The 21533-nt window shown below is 48.8% G+C and overlaps 1 protein-coding gene across 1 annotated transcript in view; it reads left to right on the forward strand.

The window, feature by feature from the left end:
• The first annotated feature begins 3850 nt into the window (after window positions 1-3850).
• CLIC6 (chloride intracellular channel 6) overlaps window positions 3851-21533 on the forward strand; it is a 60779-nt gene continuing 43096 nt past the window's right edge. The window contains exon 1 of the mRNA XM_064272983.1: window positions 3851-5128. Coding sequence (XP_064129053.1) covers window positions 3851-5128 — 1278 coding nt within the window. The remainder of the gene's footprint in view (window positions 5129-21533) is intronic.

Consider the following 21533-nt stretch of genomic DNA (forward strand, 5'->3'; position numbering starts at 1 on the left):
GATCTGAATGTCACAGACACATCATGGACCTAGGGCTCTTCTGAACGAAGACCTGCTGGAGGAGAGGAGGACCTCTGAGGAAACAGTCCATTCATTCTGGAAAAACCACAAAACCGAAGTCCTTAAATTCTTTATATGCTCTTAAGGTTTCCTTTGTAATTCCAGAGTCACCCTACTTCATGATTCTTAAATACAATATCTATAGAAGATAATGGATTATATTATATAGTAATATACAATGTATGCCATTACACTGTATATTAATAATATATATAATTAATATTATATATAATTCTCATAAGATATGATAGGAAAACTCTAATTGTTAAGAGCTGCTTAACCTTGCCTCCTACTTCCCATGCCCGAGTCTCTCACCTCCATTTAACCCTCCCTGGCATTTAAATAGCTAATCTATGTTGGTCGTGGAGTTAACAATGACTAAATCTCCGGGTGACTTCACAGCGACCTTCACAACTCTCTTTACTTGCTGTTTCCCTTTGTGTTCCTTTCTAGGACTGACTTGGCCCTTGCTAATAATTAAAGGTCCTCACTCCAGTATTCACCAGTCAGTAGATAAGAATTTCTGTGAAGAGCGTGTCTTGTGACATTATAGCTTGCCCCTCAAAGTATAAAACCGACTGCGAAAAGTATTTTAAAAAATTGGTTCATTGGATACATGTGCATATGAAAGCAGGTGTGTATTCATTCCTTCAGTAAACACCTGTGGAGCTTTTCCTGTGTGCCTGGGCCCATTCTAGGCCTGGACAAACTCCCCTTCCTGGAGCCATTGTCCTGGTGGGGTGGGGTTGGGGTGGAGACATTGAAGAAAGAAATACCGGTCAGTAAAATAGATAACATGTCACAGGAGGTAACTGCTATGGGGCTGTGGGAAGAAGAAGACAGGAAGGATGATAGAGAGTAGCGGTGTGTTGTAAAAACAGGTTCTTAGGAAAAACAGGTTTACAGAAGACCTGAAAGAGGAAAGGGGGCAAGCAAGCGGCAAGGACACAGGGGTGTCTTAGTTTCCTAGGGCTGCCTAACAAAATGTGGCACAAAAAGTTTGTGCCCGACGACAACTAACTGGAAGGGTGGTGGTTGAACCGCATCCAATGACACCATGGAAAAAGGCTTGACTACCTGGTGGCGTAGTGGTTAAGAGCTAAGGTGGCTAAACAAAAGTTTGGCAGTTCAAATCCAGCAGCGGCTCCTTGGAAACCCTATAGGGCATTTCTACTCTGTCCCATAGGGTCACTATGAGTCAGAATCGGCTTGACGGCAATAGGTCTAGGTACATGCTTTTGTAAAGATCACAGCCAAGAAAACCCTAAAGAGCAGTTCTACTCTGTAACACACGGGGTTGTCATGAGTTGGAGTCCAGTCAATGGCAATGGGTTTGTTTTTTTTATTGGTTTTAGTCCCTTAGGGCTTCTTTAACAAAGTACCAGAAAGTCAGCGGCTTTAAACAACAGAAGTGTATAGTCTCACAGTTCTGGAGGCTGGGAGTTCAAGGTCTCAGTGTCCACCATGCGATGCCTTCTGGGGCTCTGGGGGAGAATCTGACCGTGCCTCTCTCCTAGCTTCTAGTAGCCCAGTGTTTCTTACCTGCAGCTGAGTGTACAGGGTATCCTTTCTCTGTCTCCCCATTTCTGTATCTTTTCCTCTTTAATATGGACACCACTCACATAGGATTAGGACCTGCCTACTCCAATATGACCTAGTGTTAACTGGTAACATCTTCAAAGACCCTACTTCCAAACAAGGTCAAGTTCACAGGTACTGGGGTTAAGACTTCAGCGTATCTTTTGGGGGGGATAATGTTCAGTCCGTAAGAGGAGGCACCCCAGGCACAGGAGTAACAGTGAGTTCCAGAAACAGCAGGGGGGCCAGTGTAGTAGGGGCCTGACATCTGTGGAAGAGCAGCAGGAAGTAAGGCCAAGGGCAGCAGGAAGTGAGGCAGGAAGGAGACTGGGTGCCCAATGTTAGGGTTTCATCATTCTTGTGTTTTTAGATTGGAAGCCCTTTAAAGGCTGAGCAGAAAAGGGGCGTGGTCAGATTCATGATTTAACACTTTGGGGTTGAGAGGAGACTGAAGAAGAGCAGGGGCAGAAACAGGGAAACACCTGGGAGGTGATCACAGTGACCTGGCGACGGGGTGAATGACGGTGGTGGTAAGCACGGTAGCAACAGATATAATGAGAAGAGGTTTGATTCTCTGTGTGTTGCAAAAAGTAGAGCCAATAGAATTTACTGACAGGCTTCGAGCAGGCTGTGAGAAGAGGAAAGAAAAAGGAGTTAAGGCTTTCGGTAAGTATATGTGTGTATATGTGCACGTGTGTGTGTGTGTGTGTATACAGCTTAATCTTATCCAAATGTTATCTTGTTTAATTGCTTATTTTTGCCCCACCCCAAAAGCCCTGCAGTCTTGATCATTGCTGTTTCCCAGCGTCTAGAATGGTCTCTATTCCTCTCTCAAAACGGTGTTCATCACGGGTAATGGGATTACAGAAAGGTTGTAAAGCACTCCATTATTTTTTGTCTTCCATATTTTCAGCCTTGATCCTGTATTAATTTTTTAAAATAAACTTTGCCGATTACATAAACTCAACTTTGCAAAACTATGTGATATAAAAATTGCTTATCAAGACTATCATTAAAAAGTGAACAATTCTACTCTCAGACAGAATGATGTTATTTTGAGAGCCAGTATTCAAGCCCTATGAAATAATGAAAGGAGCCCTGGTGGCGCAGAGGTTAAAGTGCTCAGAAGCCAACCAAAAGGTCTGGTTCGGACTCACCAGTTGCTCCAAGGGAGAAAGATGTGGCATTCTGTTTCTGTAAAGAAATACAGAGTTGGAAATCCTATGGGGCAGTTCTACTCTGTTATCTAGGGTCGCTATGAGTCAGAATCTATTTGACTACAACAGGTTTGTTTTTTTTGGTTTTGGTGTGAGCTATCATCTACAAACACAGGAGCACCAAGGATCGCTGGCAGACTCCCTAGTATAGAGACCTTGCCATTCTGGGCAAGGGAGCCCTCAGGCACAATGAAGACTGTTTCTGGTCAAAGTAGACTTTTGCTTTTATATCCTGGACCTGGAACCTCTCAGGAGCAAGACAGTCCACTCTGGCCTAGCCCACTCCAGCCGCCTTCCACTCTCCAGGGCCCTCCTGAGAGGTGGGGATCTCCAGTTGGGAACCAGCCCAGGAGTTCAACTCTTGGCTCTTGGGGTATTTTTCTCACAGTGCCAGAGGAGAAGTTAGGTGTTTGGTCTCCAGCATGCGCTTGGGGGTGATTTAAATGCCCCTGGAGCTTGAAGGGGTTCGAGATCACCCAAGCAAGCAGCAGGCACTCAGGCACTTTTAGAACTAGGATCTCCTCTCTTAAGTCCACCAGGCCGGGGAGACAGGCTGTCATTGGTCAGGATCCCAAGCTGCCCAAAGGTTGGGGGACAAGCCCCGCCCAAGCCCCAGGGGATGGAGTTGGCACCAAGGAGATCTGGTCAATCTCAGGAACTGTGGCCAGGAACTTCAAAGGGTGCAGGAGCAAGGCGGCCCTCTGCAGCCGGCACTGCACCTTCGCGCCCCCGCGACCAGTGAATCACAGGTCAGACACAGCCCCAGGTGGGAAAAAGAAGCGGAACCGTGGATAAGCGCGGTTGTGGAGAAAGAGTGCAGAGAGCCTAAGCCAGGGAGAACGGCAGTGGCTGGGGGTCCAGCGGGTTTGGCCTGCGGTCCTGGGCACGGTCCGACGTCCCCTCTAAACCGCCGCCGCCAGAGCCCGGAGCGGGCCGACTTCCCGGCGGGGCGGAGCGGCGGGAGGGCCTCCGGCCAAAGGCAGGGGTCTGTGGCCATGGCGGAGGCCGCGGAGCCAGAGCGGGGAGCCCCGGCCCCCCAGGGGCCTCCCGAGGGCCCGGCCCTCCTGGCGGAGAGCCCGGGCGAGCCGGGGGCTACGCGTCCCGAGGCTGAGGGGCCGGGGGCCGGCGAGGCGCCCGCGGAGGCGCCGAGGGCCGAGGGGGCGGGCGCGGCCGCTGGGATCCGGGAAGGGGGCGGTAGGCCGGCCGCAGGACCGACGAGCGAGCGGGCGCCAGGCGCGGACGGTGACCCGGGAGCCGGAGCGCAGGGCGCGAGGGGCGTGGGGGCCGGGGTGGAGGAAGCCGCGGTGCGCTCCCCGGGACCAGAGGAGGCGGGCGGTGAGGAGCAGGTGGAAGAGACGAGCCTGGGGCGCGGCGGGCAGGGTCAGGCCCAGGGGGAGCCCCCAGGGGAACTCGCGGCCCCCGAAGCTGAGGAGGAGGCGGAGCGCGGGCCGGAGGCTCCAGGAGCCCGCGCCCGCGAGGTGCTGGGGGACAGCGTGAACGCCAAGGGCCCGGCGGGAGGCAGCGTGGAGGCCGAGGGGTTGGCGGGGGGCAGCGTGGAGGCCGAGGGGCCGGCGGGGGGCAGCGTGGAGGCCGAGGGGCCGGCGGGGGACAGCGTGGAGGCCGAGGGGCCGGCGGGGGGCAGCGTGGAGGCCGAGGGGCCGGCGGGGGGAGGTGTCGAGGCCGAGGAGTCGGCGGGGGCCGGCGTGGAGGCCGAGGGGTCGGCGGGGGCCGGCGTGGAGGACGAGGGGTCGGCGGGGGCCGGCGTGGAGGCCGAGGGGTCGGCGGGGGCCAGCGTGGAGGCCGAGGGGCTGGCGGCAGAGGCGCACGGGGCCGAGGGCGAGCCCCAGGACGGAGGGGACCGCAGTTCCCAGCCCCAGGCTGAGGCTGTTGAGGCCGGGGAGGCTCCTGGCGAGACGGGGGTCCCAGGAGGAGAGGGGCCCGGGAAACCGGCCTCCGAAGGCGCGAGCGCAGACGCTGGCGAGGACCGAGACGCACCTGGGCGCGAGGGGGAGATGCAGGAGGAGGAGACGGAGAGGCAAGAGTGGGGATCGGAGGAGCCGAGAGGGGAAGCCGCAGCCAGAGGCGAGGCGGAGCCCCCCGACAGCAGCCCCGATGCGGAGGCGGCGGTGCCCAGGGGCGCCGCGGAGCCGCAAGACCAGCTCAGCAACCACCTGGCCGAGGAGGTGGCCGGAGTGAATGGCCGACAGGAGGACTGCGAGGCGTCCGAGGAAGGGGGTCCCTGGCAGGAGCACGACATCACTCTCTTCGTCAAGGTAAGCCCGCTTCCCCCAACTCTTAGTCTTGGTCTTCTCAGATCCGCGAGGGATGGGCGGGGAGGGCGCCCCCCGTGCCCAGCACTCCTAATTGTCGCCAGGCGCTGCCGCCCTCTGGAAAGGGGCGGGGCAGCCCTGGGGTTTCCTGGAGAAGAGTTCTAGGAGAGGTTTGGAGAAGGCTTGACGGTGGGAAAGAAAAGGGGTCGGGGCGCTAGCCAGGCATCCCGCTGCCTTTCGTCCCTTTTGCTCTGGAGGTTATAAGAGAATTAAAACAATCCAGATTAACCCCGCAAGCCGCTCACTGCCAGAAAAGCAACACACCCTACTGATATTCAAAGGAATTTCTGCCACAGGAATCTCTAATAGCTGAAACATGAAAATGCAAACAGGTAGGTTGTAATGTGAGAAGTGTTCCCGGGACGCCAATCTCCCAGGCCCAGAGCTGGCCAGGTTTTCAGCTCCAGAAACATAGGGGTGGGCAACCATTTTTGTGGAATTCGTAAGGGATCTTTGGGAAAATAGGAATTACACACACACACACACACCACACACACACAGAGACACATAGTCACATACAGACACACACACACACACACACCTGGGAAGAAAAGTCCCTGAATGGTACCAGCTGTTTGCCATTTCCTTCCCAGGGACAGGGCAGAAAACCCCGTGGAGCAGTTCTACTCTGTGACATGTGCGATGGCAACAGACTTTTTTTTCCCCCCTCTTTGGAAAGAAAAATGAAACATTTAACTATTATAATCTTCACTGAATATTTTAACTTTTTTTTTTTTTAAAGAATAGGAGATTTTAGTGACTTGAACATCATCTGTCTTTATGTCAAATTTTCAACCTTAATTCAGATGGGAAGAGAGCATTGATTTTGTTAAGGAATCCGTAGAGACACCACTGAGGAAGTTGTGAGTTCACACAGGCATTTTTACAAGATGTCAACAGTCCAGGGACACAGCCCTGCAGCCGCTCACATGAGGGTTTTTGTTTTTTTAAAAAAAAAGCCATTCCCAAAGACCCCTGGCCAGCACTGGGAAGGCTAGAGATAATAAGGTCAGGAATGTGTGTGGCATGTTGAATCATAATCCTTCTGAAATACTTCCAGGCTTATGGAAGCCAGTGACAGCCTAAACCTCCTTGCCTGAAATGTAAGCAAATGCTAATAAACAAAGGAATATTCCAAACGTGGTTCGTATCAGAGTTTTAAGAATTGTTTGGGTGTCAAGGGAATAGGGGAAGAACTAGAACAAGTTTCTTCACCATTGAGAAGGTGCTGTCCAGCACCAACTTTTGGAGATACATTGTTTAACACCCTGGGACATCTTAAAATTATGTATTGAGACATGTCTTGAGGGCACAGTGCCTATGGAGGTCACTGGGAACTTGAAGCCTGAGGGGGGTGGCGGGGGGAAGAGGTGAGGGGGAGTGCACTGCTCTGTGCACCCCAAATCTGCCCCCTCCATCACCTTGGTTTAAGACATTTCCCATGGCTCCACTGGCATGGTTACATGGTTCCAGCAAAAGGTCTCTTGTTACAATTTTGAAATACCGCACCAGCTTCCTGACCCGTCTTCCTGCTTCCCCGCTTGCCCCCCATGCACCCATCTAGTCCTTTCATACTAGCCAGTGAGCTGGGGAAAAATCTGATCCTTCTGTTTCGTAGCGTTAAATTCTTCATTTACTTGAGAATTTTAGGTAAATCCAAACTCCTTAGCCACAGGCCCTTCTCCAGTCTCCCTTGGCATTTAGGTACCTAGAGAGATGAGGTAATTACAGCAGGTGACCCTCAGAAGTGGCATCAAGCACTAGTTGGTAATTAGGTGCCTGGCAATTAGGCACCTAGAAAGATTTGCATGTTTAACAAAGTGACACAGGTAGGTAGGGGTAGGAACTCCTGTGCAAAATCAGTGAAGGTTTAAGGGGCTGATAGGTGTGATGATAAGCACACGCCAATACTGGCTTATTTCAAGCCAGACACCAATAATCTAATTACTGAGTCTGTCACCCGTGGCACCACCTTGCCGACCCTGTGGAACTACTTGCTGCTCTCTGGTGGAGCCACAGTCTCCCCTGCCTTGGAATTTTGCAAGTGCCAGAGCCTCTGCCTGAAATGCCTTTCTTCCCTGTGCCACCTCCCCACTCCTTGCGCCAGATCTGGTATCTGCTGCGTGTCCTTCAAGAGGATTCAGTCTGAGCACCAGCTCCTCTGGGGGCCCTTGTCCAAGCCCCGTCTGGGTTGGTGCCCCTCTGTTGAAACTCCACCCACACATAGCACTGCTGTCTTTGTGCTGTGTCTCAACTACTTGACTGTGTGAAATTCATCACTCCGTCTCTGGTGTTGAGCACAGGCCTGGACCATGATGAATGTCGGGGTGGGCCCCAGACTGCATGAGGTGGTACAGTACCTGGGCTTTAGAGCTGGGATGTTAGAGCCAGAGTTGTCTGGCTCTGCTATTTTCCTGCTGTGTGACCTTGAGCAGGTTACTTAACCTTTCTGTTCCTTTGTCGTCTCATTGATAAAATGGGGACAATGACAGTACCTATTCCATAAGGTTGTGGTGGGGATTCAAGAAAGATTGTATAAAGCGCTGGGGACAGGAAACAAACAAACAAAAGCGCAATTGCCGTCGAGTTGATTCTGACTCCTAGCGATCCATAGGACAGAGTAGAACTGCCCCAGAGGTTGACAAGGCTGCCATCTTCACAGAAGCAGACTGCCACATCTTTCTCCTGTGGAGCAGCTTGTGGGTTCGAACTGCTGACCTTCCAGTTAGTAGCTGAGCACTTAACCACTGTGCCACCAGGGCTCCTACTGAGGACATGCCTGACTTTAAATAAGCACAATACTGTCGTGAGCTCTTGGTTTACATCTGCTCAGCTCCATAAACCTTCTCTGACTTTGCACAGAAACAGTCCCATGTATCTAACTGTTAACCTGCAGGTACTGCTAAACTCAAAGCTTGCATCTGCTGTCACAATTGATTTCTCCAGGGGAGACAAGACTGAGACCTGCTGGGACAAAGTAAAACTCAAGAAGGACATAATAAGCATTGTCATTCAGAAATGCCCAAACAAACAAACAAACAAAAAACCCAACACCCGCTCCAAAAAAATGAATAATTGAGCCACCCAAGCACTGCCACAGCACATAGCAAAACAGGACCACGGGTTTCGGGTGTGTGATTGAGTTCTGGTAGACCAACCTGTTGCCGTCAAGTCGATTCAGACTCTTAGCAACCCTACAGGACAGAGTATAACTGCCCCATGGGATTTGTAAGGAGCAGCTGGTGGATGCAAACTGCAGACCTTTTGGTTAGCAGCTGAGCTCCTAACCACTGTGCCACCAGGGCTCCCCTGGTAGACCAGCAGACTGGAATTCTCTGTGTGCACCTTGCTCGGAGACAGCATGTGGAGACCTGTTCTGTGGGGCTCGGGCTCCGTGGAGCTCGAAAACGAGATGTTGTTTTCATAACTGTGTGTGAACTGTGCGTTCTGAAGGGGAGTGAGCAAAGATGCACTTCTGTGACTTCAATTCTCCCCTAAAATGACACATTTTGCATAATCTGTTTTCTAATAGTGTCACAAACCTCACAAGTTATATATACGAAATAAGTACAGGGTTAAAACCGCCAAAACCAAACCCGTTGCCCTCGAGTCGATTCTGACTCATGGTGACCCTATAGGAGAATAGAACTGCCCCATAGGGTTTCTCAGTACAGGGTTACTGGGGGGCATTGGTGGTTCAGTGGTAGAATTCTCACCTTCCATGCAGGAGACCTGGGTTTAATTCCCAGCCAATGCACCTCACGTGCAGCCACCAGTTGTCTATCAGTGGAGGCTTGAATGTTGCTGTGATGCTGGACAGGTTTCAGCAGAGCTTCCAGACTAAGACGGACTAGGAAGAAAGGCCTGGTGATCTATTTTTGAAAATCAGGCAATGAAAACCCTATGGATCCCAATGGTAATGACCTGCAACCAACTGACAGCAGCTAACAACAACAACAGGGTTATCTGGGATGGAAAATGAGGTAGAACGTCAGGCTTTGCTAACCTCTTACGCACATGCACACACACAGTGTGCCCACATGCTCACTGCAGGTAGTGATCCGCCTCACCATACTGAGCTGATCCACATTGTAAGCGCCTCTGCGTCCTCACCTCCTGGCTCAGCAGTGGGTCCCTGCAAGGTCTCTGTCAGTGCTTTCCGGTGGCTGGATGGGCAGGTGTCCAGGTGGGTGGATGACTGGCTCATGGTGATTGGATGCTGAGAAGCAGAACTTGGACACAGCCCACTTCCCCGTCGTCCCAGGGCTTTAGCACCCCTCCATGAAGACATCTTGGCAGCAGGGCTACAAGGTGTTGGGGTACCCATGGGGCTTCACCAGGGCACGCAGCTCAAGACAGGGCAGAGCTCCAGACGGTCCGTGTGCTTACACCCTTGGGAGCAGTTATGCTCCTTCAACTTCAGCATGGCTGCTCCTCCTCCTCCTCCTCATTTTATATCCTTGGTTTCACATTTGCTGCAGACCCACTCAGGGAGCCCTCCTTCTGCCATACCTGAAGCCCTATGGGACACCTCAGGAGCCTCACACTGGATCCTTTAAGCACGTAAACTTGCTGTTTCATTCAGATACCTAGAAACACAAAACCTAGAATTTGAAGAGTCCCTGGGAGGTGAAATGGTTAACGTGCTTGGCTGCTAACCTAGACGTTGGAGGTTCCAGTCCACTCAGAAGTGTCTCAGAAGAAAGGCCTGGCCATCTACTTCTGAGAAATCAGCGGTCGAAAACTCTATGGAGCACAGTTCTACTCTGACACACACAAGGTCACCATGAGTCAGAACTGACTTGATGGCAACTGTAACTGGTAGAATTAGAAGGAATGTGTAAAATCTGAAGTTCTGTTGGATCCTGCTGTTGGAAGTTAATCTGTTAACTCAGCACATGTGGGCTTATCACCTGTTCTGTGTCGGTCACTGGACTAGATTCTGGGGACATGGTGACAAAAAAAAAAAGTGACAAGCAAGCCTGAAAATCCACATCCTTACAGAGCTTAAAATCTAGCGTGCATGAGTGCACGCACACACACACACACACGCACACACATGTTGCCTTCAAGTTAGTCCCAACTCATAGCAATCCTACAAGACAGAGGAGAACTGCCCCATAGGTTTCCAAGGAGCAGCTGGGAGATTCGAACTGCCAACCTTTTGGTTAGCAGCTAAGCTCTTAACCACTGCGCCACCAAGGCTCCATAATCTAGCACAGGAGACAGATACTGTGCCATTGTTACGGCTAGTGTATGTAAGATCACCCTGGGCTGCAGGCGCCAGGGGTCAGCTACCTATGGTGTGCTGGTCGGTTCCAACCTGCCACTTTCATGTTTACATGGTGCACAACTTAAAAATGTTTTTTACATTTTTTAAGTGGTTGGAAAAATCAAAAGAAGAATAATATTTTGTGACACATGAAAATACATGAAATTAAAGAATCAGTGTCCGTAAATAAAGCTTTATTGGAACCCAGCCATACTCACTCCTTTACATGTTGTCTTTGGCTGCCTTTGGGTAGTTGTGACAGAGACTGTGTGGTCCACAAAGTCTAAAATTTTTACTCTCTGGCCCTTTAAGAAAATGTTTGCTGACCCCTTGCTTAGGCCAGCTTTGAGTCACCACTCGGGGCTGCTCACATTGTCACATTTGCACAGAATTGGAGTTTTCACTTATCAAGGAAGAAGGGGAATTGCTGTTGGGTAAAGAATCAATCACAGTGAGTAAAAAATATATAAGATGGTAAATAACTTATACGTATTGTTAGAAATGCTTTTGCCTACAAAGTCCATGGCTTTGATTGAGGAGAAGTTAAAGATAAAATAGGGAGTCCCTGGATGGTGAACACAGTTAATGTGCTTAGCTGTTAACTGAGAGATTGGAAGTTTGAGTCCACCCAGAGGCACCTCAGAAGAAAGTCCTGGCAATCTACTTCCAAAAAACCAGCCATTGAAAACCCTGTGGAGCACAGTTCTACTCAGTCACACGTGGGATCACCAGGAGTTGGGGTCGACTTGACAGCAACTAGAGAGAAAATAAAATAGAAATTAAACATGTTTATACACAGTTTGTACAATATGTTCATGCAGTCTATGGAATTATTTTGTAAAGTTGTACTTATAAAAAAAATTATATGAGGATATAATGCAATGAAAAGTTTTCTTCCACCCCTGAGGCTCAGCCTCTGAGATTTTCTCCTTAAAGACAACACTAAATACTTTTAGAGATATTCTGTGCATATTCAAGCATATGTGTAAATATCCTTATTATCATAGCTGCCTCTTGCTGTGTAACAAATTATCCCAAAACTTAGTGCCGTAGAACAAAAAGCTTTTATTATTCACAGCTTCTATGGGTTAGAAATTTGGGAGTAGCAAGCTGGGTAGTTCTGGCTCATGAGCTTGCAGCCAAGATGGCGGCCAGGGCAGTGGTCTCATCTGAAGGCTTGACTGGGGCTGGAGCATCACTTCCAAGATGGCTGGCTCACATGTCTGTTGGCAGGAAGCTGAGGTCCTCACCACTTGGGACTCTCAAAAGGGTTCTTTAGTGTCCTCACAACATGATAGCTGGTTTTTCCCCGAAGCAGTGATCCAAGAGAGACCAAAGAACCACAATGCCTTTTATGACTAGTCTCAGAAGTCACACTCTGTTACTTCCACCTTATCCTGTTCATTAGAAACTAGTCATTAAGTCCAGCCCATATGCAAGGAGAGAGGAGTTAAGCCCTGCCTTTTAAGGGGAATACTAAAGAATTTGTGGATGTATTTTAAAAACAACACACCCACCTCCTTTTTCACACACCCACAAAACAAATTGGTTTACACCTTGCTTTCTTCACTTAACGGTATATCTAGAAATAATTTTCTGTTCAAAGACTCTAGCTTGCCCTCATTCTTTTTACAAACTTTATAATATTTCTAGTGATGGGTAGGATCCCTGGTGGCGCAGTGGTTAAGAGCTACAGCTATTGACCAAGAAAGGGTGGCAGTTCGAATCCACCAGCCCCTCCTTGGAAACCTCTGGGGCAGTTCTGCTGTGTCCTGTAGGGTCACTATGAGCCTGAATCAACTCAGCAGCAACGAGTTTGGTTTTCTGGATTTTAGTGGTGGTTATTTCCACTCTTTTGATACTTTAAATGATGCTGTAATGAATATCCCTCCATAGAGTTACAATCACGTATAGATGCTAAATTGTCAGAAATAGTATCGTTAGGGGAGCCAGCAAAACCAACCGGTTGCCATCGAGTCGACTCCAGCTCATGGCAACCTCACGTGTGTCAGAGTAGAACTGTGCTCCACAGGGTTTTCGGTGGCTGATTTTTCAGAGTAGGTTGCCAGGCCTTCCTTCTGAGGTGCCTCTGGGTGGACTCACGCCTCCAGCCTTTCGGTTAGCAGCTGAGCACGTAACCACGCCAGAGGAAAGGGTCTGCGAACTGACTGTGAGCGTCCTTTGTCCATTTTTCGGATGGGCCTTATTCTTCCTGATTTTTCCATGAAGGAAATTAGCCGTTGTCTGTCATACATGTTGGATATATGTTGATGGGAGCCCATGCCCGTTTGTGCTGGAGTAATCCACCCTGTTAGCCTTAGTAAGGTCCTGTAACGGATGCACAGGCTGTGGCTAGCGCTCTTGGAAACTTCAACTTCATTTACCGGAATCTCTAAAAGCCCTGTTATACTTTATATCCTATAACTTCTTAAATCCTTAGGGATTAGGTATTTCAAGTTTTCCCTTTTCATTCATAAGTTACATTTTACCAAGCACACACCCTTTGAGAATTAAACTTTCTTACATTTGAAGAATTTCTGTTCAAAACAAAGTTTAAAATGTGCATATAGCAGGGTCATTTCATATCTACTCTACTCCATCTGAGGTGCCCTGGTAGCACAATGGTTAAGTGTTTGGCTGCTAACAGAAAGGTTGGTGGTTCAAATCCACACAGCGGCTCCATGGGAGAAAGGCCCGGCGATCTGCTCCCGTAAAGATAACAGCCTAGAAAACCCTAAGGGACAGTTGTACTGTGTCACGTGAGGTTGCTATGAGTCTAACGACAACAACTCCACCTAAGGTTGGAAGTGCCACCTTGATCTTGGTGTGCCACTGACTGAAATGAGTTTGAATCTCACAAATAAAAACCATTGTGAAAATATCATCTGGGATGCAGTGGTGTCAAAATACTGTGTCTGAGGCTGTGTCTCCTAGCCAGAAGTCCTGTGTATCCTCCCATTTGCTGAAAGAGTTGAGCAAACTTTATAGAGAATGACAACAAATCCTATGTGTAGAGTCTCAGGGATCTGTGGGAATTAGAAGCCCTCCTATAGTTCATGTTTAATGAGAAATATGGCTGCGAAAACTGAAATACTCATGTATCAAACAAAGGTCATTGGGAAGGACGGTCCTGAAGCTCCAAGGAGGTAGCTCTACTGAAAAACACAGACTGTGCAGATACGTGCTATTCACTCTGCAAGGGTTAAGTCTAACCTTACACATGTATGTAAGAAATCATTAGATTTAAAATATTCTCTAATTCCAGATTTATACTAGGTTTATAGAATCTGCCTCCAACTCATTATTTCTCTTCCCCCCTGTTCTTGGTTGTCCACATAAAAACTGAATCTTTTGATGTGGGAAAAAGAAAAAGCAGCTTTTCAGTGTTCCAAACCACCCAGTGTTGTTTTGGGCTCATGTGGGTATTTAAAGCAAGTGTTTGTCGGGTCCCCGCCAAGTATCAGACGTTGTGCTTGAGGCTGGGGGGACAACAGCAGTTAAGACGAACGAGGTTCCTGCTTCTCTGAGCCCTCAGCCTAGACAGAGTCAGACGGAACCCATTAGGATACCGTGCCAGGAGGGGGTGCTCGGGGCCACTGGGTGAGGAGGCAGAGCTGGGTGGCAGACTGGCTGGCAACAGCCCTACCAGTTGCTGTTGAGCCGACTCCAGCTCATGGCGCCCCCATGTGTGTCAGAGTAGTGCTGTCCTCCATGGGGCTTTCAACGGCTGCTTTTGGGAAGTAGATCACCAGGCCTTTCTTCCGAGGTGCGTCTGCATGGACTGGAACCTCCAACCTGTAGCAGCCAGGCACCTTAACTGTTTGCACCACCCAGGAGCTTCTTGACCCGTTGCGGTTGAGTCAACATTGACTCATGGTAACCCCGGTGTGCTCCGTAGGGTTTTCAATAGCTGATTTTTTAGAACTAGATCTCCAGACTTTTCTTCCAAGGCACTTCTGGGTGAACTCAAGCCCCTAACCTATCGGTTACCAGCCAAGCATGTTAACCATGCACCACCCAGCAACAACCCTACAGTGGATCGTTACCCTGTAGGTCTTGGACATGGCGGGCTCCACATTTCTGTGCATTCCCCTCTATTTAGAAGATTGTGCTGTTCACAATGGATGGATAAGGGGATGACAGCAACATAAAAGCACGGCTACCATATCAGGTGGAAAGAATTGGGTGGTTAGTTTTTATTTACGTATTTGTAGGATGTAAATTTTGTATCCTGTAAATTCTTTTCGCCTAAAGCAGCAATGCTTCATGAGTCAGGGATTGCACTTAGAGACACTGGCTTTTTCCTGCTCACAGTAATTTAACAATAATTAAGCACTGTGGCGTGCTAAGAAATCATTTTCTCTTTTGTTTCTATGGCAGAAGACTGTAGTAAGGAATATAGTTAAAGACCAGAACAGGAATCTCTATGTCTCCTAGGATTGTCACAAAGTACCACAAACTGAGTGGTTAAAACAACACAAGCTCGTTCTCTCACAGTTCTTCAAGATGAAATCTGAAACCAAGGTGCTGGCAGGTCTGTCCTCTCTCTGAAGACTCCAGAGGAGGCTCCTCTTTGTTCCTCCTAGCCTCCAGTGGTTGTTAGCAAGCCCTGGAGTTCCTTGGCTTGTGGCTGCATCACTCCAGTCTCTGTCTCCGTCTTCACACGGCCGCCTTTCCTCTGTGTATCTCTGTGTCCACATTTCCCTCTTATAAAAAGGACAACAGTCGTGTTGGATTTAGGGCCCCCCCAATCCAGGATGACCTCATCTTGATGAGGGCAAAGACCCCATTTCCAGATAAGGTCACAGGCACAGGTGGACACGCATTTTTGGAGGACACTCTTAAGCTCCGTATAGAAGACACTTTGCCATAATGCTAGTACGCCAACAAAGACAGACTTCATCTGTGACCTTGGCCACTCCGTATACCCTTTCTACTGTCACTTCTTTGTCATCTCCGAGAAGAAGAGTTTACTCTGAGGAGGGAGGGGAGCATGTAGGTACCAGCCTCAAATTCCCCTTTAGTTTCAGAGTGGGTGAGTTCAGAGTTGTCCTGGAGAACTGAGAGCTGGCTTCCTCCTCATGAATACGTTAGATTCTGCCTTCCAGCCGGTGGGACTCTGCTGGAGGGAGAAAACTGAACCCATTCTACCTGATACTTTTATTTTTGCATTTTTAAACCTTCTTGGGGGTTTAGGATCTGCAGTTGGGACAGAAGAGCCCTAGTAAACACTTAGCAGCCCCCCCAGCAGTACCTCCGTCCACCTCTAGGGGGCAGGGCAAGGACGCCACTGCTCTCTTCAGGAGGTGAGGCACTAAGGGTTCTGATGGGACCCTTAGGACAAAGGCCACAGTGTGTGACCCAGACACTGGGTGTGTCACAGCTCTCATGTGCTTTGAGGGTTGCACAGAATAAAGGTGTTGCTGGTCTGGGGATTCCGGGCCACCAGGCTTTCTCCTTAAACGGGGTGCCTTTGATGTCGGCACCCTAGGGGGAGGGAGTTCAGAGAACCTTGGAAGGACCTAATCTCTTCTCCAATGTTTGTTCTCTTTGTTTCAGCCCCAGGCTTAATGCCCTCAGCCTTAATGCCTTCCTGTAAATGGTCAAACTGGAGGAAGTGTTAAACTGCTCTCAAAGGCCACTCACTGTGTCATTTAGTTCTCTGAACCGAGAATGCTTAAGATAACTCAGAGGGATTAACAAATGAGATATGCACGGGGGGCAGATTTTTTGTTTTGTTTTGTTAACTACTGTTTAACCAGTGTGTTAGGATCCTTTGAATCGTAAATGACAGCCATAAAGCAAGATTACTCTGTTACTCTTCCCGATACTGAGATTTGCTACAGTAAGTACTGCCGATACGTTGGTCTGCCCATCACGTACATGAAAAAATAACACACCATTGCTTTTAGACACTGCTAAGGTTTCCTTAAGCCAGCTCAAGTTCATAAAGAACTGGATCTGTGAATAAGCGACTGAGCATTTCAGCACTCCCTGGAATCATGGTGTGGCAGGTGACAGGTGGCCAGATTCTCTGACTCTGGTCCCGCTGAGAAGTTGGCTGAGCCTCCTCCCTCCAAATCTGGGCTGGCCTTTGTGATACGCTGGTGACCACGAGGGTATGGTGGAAGTGATGCCATGTGCGTGTCATCATACAAGGCTGTGCAGCCTCTGCATTATTCGCTGACCACCCTGAATGGTTAACAAATAGTTAACATGCTCAGCCACTAGCCGAAAGGGTGGAGATTCTTGTTCACCCAGAGATGCCTCTGAAGAAAGGCCTGGCAATTTACTTCTGAAAAACCAGCCACCAAAAACCCTGTGGAGTACAGTTCTATTCTGCCACATGTGGGATCGCCCTGAGTCAGGATCGACTCGATGGCGACTCGTCGTGGTGGTAGTGGTGGATCCTGAAGCTGCCACGCTGGGGTGCTACCCCAGGAGAGGCCATCTGATAATCGCAGTGGAGCCGAGCCTTCCAGCCATCCTCGCCAAGACTCTGCACATGTGAGTGATGCTGTCGGGATCAGCCCACCCACCAAGTGAAGTCACTGAGTGACCTTCGTCAATGTCACTGGAACAGAAGAATTACGCAATGGAGCCCTGTCCAAATTCCTGACTCACAAAATCATGAGCTAGGGTAAAACAGAGATTTTAGACCGCTAAATCAGGAGTTATTTGTTACATGACAACAGACAACTAGTATGCCTGTCCTGTGTCTCTTCCAGGCTGGTGAAATTGGGGTGGTGGAGTGAGGATACCCGGCCAAGGTGAAGGGTACCGAGTTGGTTTAAAGCCGCTCCAAGGGGGCAGGTGGGGGCCAGCACAGATGAAAGGAGGGGCGCCATGTCCCAGCTCAGCTTGGCATCTGCGTTTTTTTCCTTTTTCAGTCACCGTAGGGGCTGGAATCCTCAGCCGTTGAAGAACGTAAACCACCAGGGTTTATAAAAACAGGCTGCATTGTTCATGGGCTTTCCAGAACAGGATGTCCTTTGTTGCAGTAATTCCTCGTGAGAATTTTACAAGGAAATAAGCTTTTCTTCTCCATGTAAGAGCTTCAGTTGGTGTCGGGCTGTATGATTAAATAAGGATTAAAAGTAGCCCTGGAGTTTTTCAGCACAATTCATCTACCGGGATGAACAGCCGGTGCTGCTTTCTTCGCTCAGGGGCTTCTTATGACTCGATTCCACCCACCGTGACAACTAACACTAACCTAACGAAGCCTTCGGGCAGAACTTACAGCTAAGGGAAAGTTGGTTCAGTGATTAAGCTATTGGGTCAAGGGTAGTCAGCCATTTAATCCATCTAATAATACATTAATTGTTACAATAATTAATTGTTACAACAGCTGAAGAAAATAAATACTATACGTACTTGGGAATATCTTTAGGATTCCTAGGCTTTTTGAAGTTTGGATCTATGTTTCAGTGTTTTAAGATCTAAAATATATTTTTTAGGGTCTAAGGGTAATGGTTTTTTTGGTTTAAGTGTAATGGTGAATGAAACAGTTTCTAAGTTCCAAGGAAGAATGACAAACATTTCAAGGTAGAGTATAATTGTCTTTATGGCCTGCAGTGAGGAACCTAGTAAACACATTTTACCACTAATATGCAGGCAGTGAGCACAGCTCTCCCCTCCCCTGGGGACAGAGAACCTAAATCATTGGTTGGGTGTGCAAACAATGCCAATTCTTGCCTTTCATCAGGGAAACCTGGGTTCAATTCCCAGCCAATGCACCTCATGCATAGCCACCCCCCATCTGTCAGTGGAGGCTTTCGTGTTGCTATGATGCTAAACAGGTTTCAGCGGAGCTTCCAGACTAAGACAGACCAAGAAGAAAGGCCTGGCAATCTACTGAAAATCAGCCAACAAAAACCCAATAGATCACGATGGTCTGATCCCGTTGCGCACGGGGTCACCATGAGTTGGTGGCCTACTTGATGGCAGCTGTCAATGACCACAATCAACCGTGCAGACTTTTAGTTATTTTTGATTTGATTTTTCTAAAACAGTCCTTGCACATACAATTCACTTACATACATAATATTTGTGCTGGGGGATAAGCTAGTAAAATCTCAACAAACACTTCCAGAAAAAAATAGTAAAATGAGAGTCATGACAGCCATTCCCTACGTTGCACGTAAGTGTGGCAAGAAAGAGGGCCCATTCATTTGGTTCTTACTTTGCAAGGACCCTTATTTCTGGAGCTGGGTTTTGTGGTTCACTGGCTGCTTCATTGCCACGTTAGAAGGCAGGTGAGAAAAGAGACAAGCAGGACAGAAGGTCAGCTGGAGGCTTTCCTGTCCAGCTAGCATCACCTCTGCCCTGCAGAAAGGCTAAAGACACGGCGAGGTTTTGCAGGTGGTCGGCACATACGTAGCAGCCGGGTGGTGGTGCAGCTGGAAGCCCTGGCCTTTTACACTCAAGCTGTCCAGGGAGACCCCTTCCTATTGAGCTCTCTCTAAGTTGCATCATTGCCCCTTGGCAGTTACTGACACTGTAACTGGTGGTAATAAAGGGAGTTGGGCTTTCCGCCTGCCTCCCCATCTGCCCAGTTGTTGTTGTGACCCCATGTGACACAGTAGAACTGCCCCGTAGGATATTCTAGGTTGTAATCTTCAGGGGAGCAGATCACCAGGTCTTTCTCTCATGGAGTTTCTGGGTGGGTTCAACCACCAACCTTTCAGCTAGGAGCTGAGAGTTTAACCGTTGCACCACCAGGCTTCTCCCCCACCTGCCTTAGCACCTCTCAGCTGTTTCAGACCTCTCCATCCTGCTGTTGGGTTGTCTGTGTCCCCAAAAGTTATGTTCAAGTTCTAACCCCTGGTACTTGTGACTGTGACCTTATTTGGAAATAGATCAAATTGTGTCCCCTCAAAATAGGTATTGAACTTGACCTCTGTACCAGTGGATGTGATCCTGTTTGAAAACAGGGTTTTTTTTTATGTTAATGAGGCCTTACCAGCATAGGGTGGGTCCTAAACTTAATTACTTCTGAGTTATAAAAAGTAGCACAGACCCTGAGACACTCCTGGGGGAAGACAGATGCCCACATGAGGACTATCTATGAGCCCAGGAATGCTGGCAGCTACTAGAAGCTGAAATGGACAAGGAGGGACCTCCCCCTGGAACCATGCCCTGAATTGGGACGTCTAGCCTCCTGAACTGTGAGACAATATGTTTCTGTTCTTTAAAACCGCCCACTTGTGGTATTTCTGTGACAGCAGCGCCAGGTAGCTCAGGTAAGCGTCTTTGTGGATGTGAATAGTCAGGTTAACAAGAGGTCATACTGGACTAGGATGGGCCTGAACCCGATGACTAGTATTCTTAGAAGAAGAGAATAGACACAGACAGAGACACAGAGAAGGCCATGTGAAGACGGGGAGACAGACGCAGAGGGAAGATGGCCATGTGAAGATGGGGAGATGGACAGAGGGAAGGCGGCCGTGTGAAGACGGGGAGACGGACAGAGGGAAGGCGGCCATGTGAAGATGGGGAGACAGACAGAGGGAAGGCAGCCATGTGAAGACTGGGAGATGGATGCAGAGGGAAGACAGCCATGTGAAGATGGGGAGATGGACAGAGGGAAGACGGCCATATGAAGACAAAGGCGTGGTTTGGAGTGATGCTGCCAAAAGCCAAGGGACACCTGGGCTACCAGAAGCTGGAAGAGACAAGGAAGAATCTACCCTTAGAGGCTTCAGAGAGACATGGCCCTGCTGAGACTCTGAATTCAGACTTCTAGTCTTCAGAACCATGAGAGACTGAACTGGTGCTGTTTTAAGCCACCCAGTTTGTAGTAATTTGTTATAGTGGCCACCGGAAACAAAGACATGCTATCACAGAGGCAGGAGTCCCTGGTGGCGCAAACAGTCAAGCACCCAACTACTAACTGGAAGGTTGGCAGTTCGAACCCACCCAGAGGCGCCTCGGAAGAAAGACTTGGTGATCTGCTTCTGAAAGGTCACAGCCTTGAAAACCCTATTAAAAAAAAATCAAACCCATTGCTGTCGAGTGGATTCCGACTCAGAGCGACACTATAGGACAGAATAGAACTGCCCCATAGGGTTTCCAAGGAGTTGCTGGTAGAGTTGAGCTGCTGACATTTTGATTAGCAGCCAAGTTCCAGTGAAAACCCTATGGAGCAGTTTTACTCTGCACCACATGTGGTCACCATGAGTCGGGGTCTACTTGATGGCAACTCACAACAACATCAAAGAGGCAGAGGAATATGACCCGGGAGGATCCCTGTTTTGCTGGCACAAACTGGCAGAAGAAGGGAGAAGGTGACAATATGCCGAGAAGCTTGGACTGAGGGTGCAGGGAGAAAGGTTACCACCCTAAATGGTGTGTCTTAGGACTGTGATACAAGGAGACTGATTGCCTCCAGTCTTGAAGGGTATTTGCAAATAGAAATTCCAGGATTTGAGCAGTATATCAAAATCTGATGGCCAAAATGTCAAAATCTCCCCCAAAGCCAGAAGCTTTCCTGCATTGCATCATCCCCGGGAGGGAAGGAGTCCTTGCCCCTGACAGAAATTGTGAAATGAGATACAAGCTTAGTACAGTCAGTGGTGCTCCCTGTCATGATTCTGTTGTTTTATCAAATGTCCTCTCTGTTACCCTCTTAATTGGTTTATAGACCCTTTAGAACAGTCTCTGTTGCACAGAATACCCCCTCCCAATTTTGTGACCGATCAGACATTTCTCTAAGTGTTGTTGCTTTGGCCCTTGACAAAGAAAATAACCCTGTGTTGTGTCTTTGCTTCCACAGGGAGATCAGTCAGTGCAAACTCAGCTCCCAGCAACTTTCCAACAGCAGGCCACTTATCAAGCCTGTCCTCCCCACAGCAGGTGTCAGTGGGGGATATTTCCGAAATGTAGTTTTTTTCTGCAGTCCAGATTTTCAGGACTGTGAGCTAAGGCATATCTTACACACAGAGAAGAGTTAGTGTTTCCAAGTTCGGGGATTGTTAAGTTCTTGCTGCCTGCGCTAATAGCATCTAAATGGAAGTGTCATTGTAGTTAGCTGACATTGAGTTATCTTCGACTCATGGTGGCCCCATGTACAACAGA

This window comes from Loxodonta africana, chromosome 20 (genome assembly GCF_030014295.1).
Source record: "Loxodonta africana isolate mLoxAfr1 chromosome 20, mLoxAfr1.hap2, whole genome shotgun sequence".
NCBI lineage: Eukaryota > Metazoa > Chordata > Mammalia > Proboscidea > Elephantidae > Loxodonta > Loxodonta africana.